General features: G+C 33.8%; 1 protein-coding gene across 3 annotated transcripts; it reads right to left on the bottom strand.

The window, feature by feature from the left end:
• Positions 1–3,165: 3,165 nt before the first annotated feature.
• LOC106380992 (AT-hook motif nuclear-localized protein 4) lies at positions 3,166–5,958 on the bottom strand. 3 transcript variants are annotated; one of them, XM_022696018.2, is made up of 6 exons: positions 5,684–5,958; positions 4,915–5,434; positions 4,453–4,520; positions 4,041–4,169; positions 3,795–3,956; positions 3,166–3,704 (listed from the first exon to the last, which is right to left on the bottom strand). In XM_022696018.2, exons 2-6 carry the CDS (start codon positions 5,426–5,428, stop codon positions 3,318–3,320), a joined length of 1,260 nt encoding a protein of 419 aa, XP_022551739.1. In that variant the 5' UTR covers positions 5,429–5,434; positions 5,684–5,958; the 3' UTR covers positions 3,166–3,317. The 3 variants fall into 3 exon arrangements, with proteins under 3 accessions (XP_022551739.1, XP_013676305.1, XP_013676304.1); XM_013820851.3 differs by having other exon boundaries at positions 4,453–4,514; positions 4,915–5,717; XM_013820850.3 differs by lacking the exon at positions 5,684–5,958 and having other exon boundaries at positions 4,915–5,677.
• Between the last annotated feature and the right edge of the window lie 2,461 nt (positions 5,959–8,419).

The raw sequence follows: 8,419 nt of genomic DNA, 5'->3' as shown, positions 1-8,419 counted from the left end.
CCCCCGACAGTCCCTAGCTAACCATGCTGCACCACTATTAACAGTATCTACACACCAGGATGGCCCTACATTGCATTTGGGCAGCTTGAAATTGACATAGCATACACATGTAGGACTAGGCATACTGATTTCAACAGAATCTCCTCGCCACCATGAGAAAGAGACTTCGTAAACCAGCATGTAATCATCCTTGAAGCTTTTCTCAAATATAGCTAAGTATGTCGCGTTTTGGTCCATTAAGTACTTCTGGAGGCCTAAATACCTCCCTTCTCCTTCTTCCTTGTCAGTGTTCAATACTTTCTGATCATCAATCCTCGCGCCAAAGATAATAGATTATTTCATTGTGTTGATCATTTGTCCCAAAGCCTCTCCATAAAGCTTCAGACATTGCATGATTTCTGTATTTTCCAACAGACGAGCCTTACATAGGAGGAGACTATCGTTTGGAAAAAGCAAGTGATGAACCACAGGTCCACTCGTATCCAACTGTACCCCCATGGACTGACCACTAATTAATTAGTTTGTATCAAGGCTTTGAATCAACTCGTGTGCCACAATGAATTTCCTTGAAAAACGCTAAACCTAACTAAAGAACTACTCAGACATGACAATAAAAATACAGAGAATCACTGAATAAATCATACCAATGGAAATCAATAATAATGGGGGTTCAAAAACTTTCTCTAGAAAAGAGTATGGAATCGTTTTCGTGATAGAACAAATTGCCGGCACAATGTAAAACTAATGTAAAAAGAAGCGTAGGTCTAAAAATGACTGAAAATATCAGATTTAGTTCTAATTTTCGTACTGGTTGATTTGGGTTAAACCAAACCGAAATAAAGAAAATCCAAAATATTTCTTTGTTCCTCCTATTGAAATGGTAGACAGACCAGTTTTCAGTAAAACGCGCCGAACTTTCAATCTAACCGTTGAATCGGCCTCAATCTGGTTCCATTGGAAAGCTAACTCAATTTTTTATCCCGTGTCCAAATTTGATCTCAATCCATCAGTGGAAATGATTATACCTTGCCAAACTTTTGATGCATCTGCACAGTTCTGCATCGACACTTTCTGATCCAAATCAACCTAATACCTTAAAAGACTCAATAAAGTACTAAAAGAATAGAAAACGCATACCGTATTTCGATAAACGACTAAAAAACTTAAAATTCGACAAAAACACCATTTATCATTAAGGATAATATCAAGCATTTTCAATTATTTAACTGAAAATTGTGACTTTTATCGAACTTCTTCTAGTTTTACTATATCTTTCCCAACAATAAACGATTTCACAAAGTTGTCCATAGATTTCAACAGAAATACCGAGATGATTAATGCAGTGTCTAAACAAAAACTTTACTTTACTTTACTTACCTTTTAACTCTTGTTTAACTCCAAGTCATATAATAGTCATTACGTATTTGAGCAACAAATTCATAGTCTCAGTTTTAACAACTTATAATATTTGTTCATTCACTTGTTTAACAAAAAAAATGATTACAATTCTCTATTTAGAAAAATAATTTTCCATGCAAAGACTGATTTACTTTTACATCTTATAGATCAAATGTCTAGAAGTTTCCTATTTAAGAAGAAAACTTATTTCATGTCAAGCCATAACCTAGATTTTTCTTGCAATTGGGAAGAAATCGGTGAATCAGGTTCGTTTGGGCTTTATTCCCTTTTATGGAGTTCTTTTCGTCCCAAATATGTGTGTTAAGTCATATTGCTAGAGAGAGAGCTTTTTCATGAAGGTAGGTTTGCTGGGAGCAGAAGCTGCTAATTGATCATTGTTCATTCACCAATTATTGGTGTTGGCTGGTTAACCTTAGTGATCCACATTGGTTTTTCTTTTGTGGAGTATGTTTTCCTCCCATATTTACCACTTGTTTTGAGTGATATCATTGCAAGAAATTTTGTTTGAAAGATTACAAATTCTTTGGTGTTTATTCTGTTAAAAGGATCAGAAATAGGTACTGGACCACCTCCATCTGTAAAGCAAAAAAATCATAATGATTAAAGCTATATTATTTACGGTTTTAATCTCCGGTGTTGGATCATTGAATATGCTCTCTAATGTCCAAGGCTTCATTTCACTTCTTACCAATATAAGAGAACTTATCCCCGACTTTAGTTGTTTATATGTTATACTTACCACTATCATCATGTACATGTATTTCCGTGTACTAGCTATAGTAACTAGGTCTACTTGTAAGAGTGGATCTTTTAGCTGGTTTAGCTTAGTTATCATCTTTTGTGAACACTTTAAAAAGTAGCATAGATACTCACCATAGTAGATATGTCAACTCGATGAGAAAACACATTGGTATAAATCTGACAGCTATGTTGCAGATAGATACTCTTAGGGGCATTTCGAGTATCGGTTCAGTTCAGTTTGGATATTGGTTCGGTTCGCTTTAGGTATTTCGGATATCAGATAGTTCGGGCAGGGGGCTAGAGGATCCATTTACTATGTGACCTATTTTTGGTACGGATTCGTTTTGGTTCAAATAGTAAATTTAGGAACCAAAAAATATTCGGAAAAAAATCCGGTTCTCATTTGGTTTTGGTTCCAATTCTTTTGGCTTCTTTTTTTTTATACAATTATCGAGTGGTAAACACTATAAAAGTCATCAATCATGCCATTTGGTCCTTCTTCGGTATTTATGGTATAATTCGGGTAGTTTGGATTAATTATCGAGTATTTTGGGTAAATTATCGAATAACTAAGATAATTTGGATAAAAATATCGGTTAATTTGGATTATTTTGGATATTTCAAGTAAAAATACGTGAATATTTCCAAATACTTTCGGGTAATTCAGATACTTATTTAATAATTTGTTTTTTCAAATACTTAAGGATACTTGTTAGTAGACTTTTCAATCATATATGCGTATATATTTAGTTATGTTATATGTATATATAATTAATATTTATATATATATATATGGATACCCTACTATATTCGATGGATACCCGCTCGGTAGACGGTTCAATTCTTGATTCAGTTAGGTTATTTCAAAAATGGAAATATATGAACCGTTCGGGTATTTGAAGGTTTCGGTCCGGTTCTGACTTCGGGATATTTTAATTCGATTCTAGTTCGAATCTTAGGTTCCTTTTTTTTTCTTTTTTGCCGAGGCCTAGATACTCAAAGACGAACCAAGAAAAGTCGCTTGACTTTGAAATGAAGAATGAGAGAGTTTGCACAAACACTTAAGTTTTGAAATTCTACAACCTAAAGATTACATCCTCTAATAAGTGAGAGGTCAAGATCAAGAACGATCAATGTCAGATTAACTCACTCAATCATCAGTTTGGAACCTCGGTGTCAGATTCGCTGTCGCTTCCAAATTCTTCATCATCATCTTCACCTTCAAAATCCTCATCATCCTCTCCTGGGAGAGAAGTGAAGAGATCTCTGATTTGGTTAGCAGTGTTGTTTGTGTAGTAACCTTGGGCCGCATTAGTGTTTGGCTCATGGGGAAGGGACACAGGTGGTGCGGACACGGGTGGTGCCTGAATAACAACAGGCTTGTTGTGCCCATATCTAGCCTTTGGATCTTCCGCTGAGCCACCACCGAATGAGATGTTAGAATCTTGTGTTGTCATGGGGATCCCGAGTCTCTCCCTTCTCTGATTCTGCATCTGCTGATGCTGAGGTTCCTCTTTACCTGCTTCAAAAGTCCCTACCATCACCTGAAAAGTATAGATAACAATGCATCAAAACAAGACAAAAACGTGAGCTCACCAGAGAGATCAACACCTCATGTTGTATAAGTTAGTTACCTGAACAGGACCAGAGGCTAATAAGAGACCGGAGAGTCCACCACCAAAGACATGACCATCTGGTCCTGAAAGAGACACACTCATCCCTCCAGCTCTGCTTCGGATTCCTCCAGTCTCGCTTGTTATAAACGAACCCGTCAAAGAAAGAATCTCAAAATGACCCTGACCTCACCACAAAATTGTTAACCAAGTTTGGTAAAAAAGAATAAGCTTTAAAGGAATCCAAGAGAGAGGTAGAGAGCAGACCTCATAAGTGAGAGTACCAGATGTCAAAGATTGACGAAGTGTAACACTGGAAACGGCACCGTTTCCTGAAAGAATGCAGATAGCACGAGAGCCTTGTTGAGAGAATGTCATTATCTTCATCGTCACATCCTGTTATGAATCAGTGATCCAAAAAGAGTTACAAATCTCGGAGACTCTGCAAAGGAGAACATATCCAAGATATGTAACTAAGGGTCTAATTGTTACTAGTTTATACCTAGAACCTTCTCTGTATCCATGTATATATTATATTTGTGCAATCACTAATCTAATGGAGTATCCAATTAACTAAACCTATATGGTATCAAAGTAGTTACTCCTAATCTAAAGCGTTTGATGAATCATCTCATATAGATAATCTGTCAATATTAAGGTCACTAATAAAGAGACATACCTCGCCAACATTTACTGTGAGCACATGAGGCGTAAAACTTGCACCGACAACTTCTGAAGTTCCTACAACTAGAAAGTAAACATCAAATGAATCAGGAATAGCAATTAAGGTATAAAAATTGAAATCTGACGAATTGCTAGAACCAAACAGCAAACAGTCCCACGTCAAAACCCTTATGCAACTAGATTTACTACTACAAGTTCCTTAGCGTCTTAATCACAGTGCTCATGCCCCACTGACTCATCAAAGAATGTTACTAGTTTACCGGACAGTCAAACTTCACTAGCTTTATTCAACAAAAACCTTTTGTCCTTATTCAAACTTTTTTTCGTAAGTCAAAACCAAAAAAACAAATGGATCCGATACGGCAATAAGATACATTAGAAACAGCCACGTATTAACTCCAATAGAAGACCTACAAAGATTCTTATAACCCAACAGAAGTGAGATAATAGACATTACCAGGACTAGGAGAACTGTTGTTGAACTCGAACATCTGAGGATTCGTGAGCCTGTTGTTGTTGTTGGGCGGCTCTACACGTGCTTGACCGCGTTCTCTTCCTCTTCTGCGCCCTCTTCCTCGTTGCGGAGGAGCAAACACAGTCGTCAACGGGACAGAGGAGGAGATCGGCATCGGAGAAAGAGTCACGGCTAGTAAGCCGTCGGGATTATACTTTCTCGGTCTCCCTCTCTTCTTCATCTTCAGCTCGGAAGAAGAATTCCCCACAGGCATTGTTAAGCTGAAAGGAGAAGCAGCGTTCTCAGGAGCTGTAGCAGCCACGGCGGAGGCAGATGCGGATGCGGCGGTGGTGCTGGGTAGTCCTGCCGGAAAAGGGTTAGGATTTTCGGACCGTGGTGGGCCCATCTGGTAGACCCCACCATCAGGAGGAGGAGGAGCTACATGTTTCAGACCAAAACTGCTTATTTTGTTGTCGTTGTTGTTGTTGTTGTTGCTGGTTCCTTGTCTCTCCTCCATTAGATTCTGTAAGGAGAGATTCCGACAAGTAAGGAGAAAACTCGAATCTTGCAGATCACGACAGATTCAAGCTTCAGAATTTAAAAGTACAGACAAGAGATACAAAGAGGGGAGAGATCCAGAGTGATCGTAAGATTCAAAAGAGTAAAAAAAAAAAGATGAAGTCAAGTGAAATTAAATAAAACTTAGTCAAGAGAAAGATCAAAGCTTGTCCATGGCGGAATCTTAATTTCAGATGAAAACATTCATAATTACCAGCAAAATAAAGTGGGATTTTTTTTGTCTGTCTTTTTCTTTTCTACTGGTGGGTTAAGTTTGGGAGAGATTTATTTAGAGATGTTGATAAATGAGGGTTTTCAGAAGATAATGGAAAGATATATATGTAAAATGTGAAATAAATAATTCAAAGGAGTTTTAGTACATTGTATTTTGAATTTATAAATTTAAAGTTGGGAAAAAAAGGAAAGAGAAATACCAGAAATAAAAATGTATAAATTGGTAATAATGGATTTACTTTAGAAAATTTTCAAAATATTACCATCCACTCCTACCATTCTTGGAATTTGAGATACAGCTAAAGCTGAATTAATTTATTAAAACGGACAGGGGACAATTTTCTAATTATATGCAGTTGGACTTTATTTTGAGATTTTCATCCTATATCTACTTGTTTTTTTCCTAATCTAACCACACTGACTATTGACCAAAAAAAACCACATTGACTATAACCAAAACATGTTGACTAATCCAAATCTCAGCTACAAAATGTTTATGCTCTTTTCTGACAGTTGTCATTGCTATAAGGAATGGTATTATGGTTCCAAAGATACAATGAATTTTAGCTTTTTAAAATGAATATTAAATTACACTTCTGTAAACAATCAAAGAAAAGACTTTAAAAAATATTCTTCTTTCTCATTATATTTTCCCCTTAATTTTATTCTGGCTAAATTTGCAAACATTATACATGCAAAAAATCATGTAAATGTTTGTGTTATTGAATATCTCTGAAGGTTTGTGATAGATATTTTGATGCTATTTCAGATTTCTAAAGATTTTGTGATATATAATTATCACATATTTTTAAATATAATAATTATTGTAAGATATAAAATATATTAAAAAAAACAGTTATAACATACATGAGTCTTGTGAATAATTTTGATGATAAAGTATGTTGGTTCAAACCCATGTGCTTCCAAATCGAGATAAACCGAAAAAACCAGGTCTGAAAAATTGTCTCCCTAAGAGCGTCTACGGAAAAAAAAACTATATATTTTAGAGTTTGCAAAAGTTATATATTTGAAATTTCAAGATATTTTTCTCCAAAAGCAAATATTTCAAATTTAATTTCAAATCTTAAAAATATGTGATAATTATATATCACAAAATCTATAGAAATCTGAAATAGAATCAATAAATCTATCACAAAAGACTTGTCATAATTAATATAAATCCATGATATTTTTATAAATAACTAAAACATATATAAAAATATTACAGTAATATTAATTAATAAAATATTATACTAAAATATAAAATTATAAATAGAAACACATAATTAAATATTAAACTACAAGCACAATACCACATTATTCCATAAAATTATTTTCCTAATACTCCATCTTCAGTTACACAAAACTTGTTTGGACAATATTTTAAAAATTATACAGCAAATTTACTAGGTTATTAGTGTTGTTGTAATACTTAAATTTGTGTGATAATAATGTCTTCATGTTCTTTTTAAAAAATAATTCTATTAAATTTCTTTTGTAATATTTTTGTTGTCTAATTCTAGTTTTAAAATATTATAAATCTTATTTCAAATTTTTATTTAATTTTATGTGTAAAATTTGAGTTTATTAAAATAAATATGAAATATTTATAATGTACAAAACTTTTAAAGATTAGAACAATAAATGAGAAAATACTTAAAATCATAAATGTAATCTGCAATTAATTATAAAGATCAAAATGCAAAAAAAAAAAAGATGAAACTTCAAATTTAGAGTTTTGATAAAAAAAAATTTGTTTTTTATTTATATGTTCCAAGATGTATTGATCAGTTGTTCCATCATGACTATTTGTACTCTCAAAGTTAAATCATATATATATATATATATATATAGCAGTTATACAAAAAAATTTCATAAAATATTTCAAAATGGATCTTCCTAAAATAAATATATTTTACATGTTGCTTTTTTAATTAAGTCATCTTCACTGAACAAAAAGCATACATTATACATCAATTATAATATAATAACTTGACCTCTATTGAGACTCTAGAGACTGCTGACACTTGACCTCTAATGGGACTAAAGATATTAACCGAACCAAACTTGCCGAACCGAAAAATTTGGTTTTCTGTTAGTTTAGTTCGGAAGTTCAGTTTGGTAACAAAAAAATTGGTTTCCAGTTCGGTTCGGTAATCGGTTAATTCGGTTTTCTAAAAATAATTCAAACAATACCAATTTTAACCAAAATTCCTAACACAACTAACCGAACAAACCAAAATGCAAATCGAACTAACCGAACTAACCAAAATCAGAATCGAAATTACCAAAATTAACCATCATTTTTCAAATATTATTCAATTTAAACCAAAAATTTAACCGAATTAACCGCAAAACCGAAAACTTCGGTAAATTTTTTTGAAACCGAACTACCGAAGAACTGAACTTAAACAAAAAAATTTACTGTTCAATTTGGCGAAATTTTATCCGAACCGAACTACCCAACCCCGCAGGCCTAACATTTGACCAACTGCGTGAAATTGCAGCAAAGAAGATGGCTGATTTGAATTGCACTAGCATTGTATCTGCTATGAGAACCATTGCAGGAACTGCAGGTAACATGGGGATAGAAATTAGCCCTCCTCTTCTTGTTCCCAAAAGCAAAGCAGCTTAGCTTTCTTGCAAGAAGCCTTCAGATTAGTTCGTGTCTGATAATGTTTTATGAAACTGATATTAACAGTCTTGTTACTTATAA

The sequence above is a fragment of the Brassica napus genome, chromosome C2 (genome assembly GCF_020379485.1).
Source record: "Brassica napus cultivar Da-Ae chromosome C2, Da-Ae, whole genome shotgun sequence".
Taxonomy (NCBI): Eukaryota; Viridiplantae; Streptophyta; class Magnoliopsida; order Brassicales; family Brassicaceae; genus Brassica; species Brassica napus.
The sequence above is the reverse complement of the archived record's forward strand: the minus strand, read 5'-3'. Positions and strand labels throughout refer to the sequence as shown.

Coding starts and splice junctions, on each gene's coding strand:
- LOC106380992 (XM_022696018.2), bottom strand. CDS start 5,428: ATGGAGGAGAGACAAGGAACCAGCAACAACAACAACAACAACGACAAC. Junction 4,170..4,452: donor TCACAGTAAATGTTGGCGAG/GTATGTCTCTTT, acceptor GATTCATAACAG/GATGTGACGATGAAGATAAT. Junction 3,957..4,040: donor CTGGTACTCTCACTTATGAG/GTCTGCTCTCTA, acceptor TGGTGAGGTCAG/GGTCATTTTGAGATTCTTTC.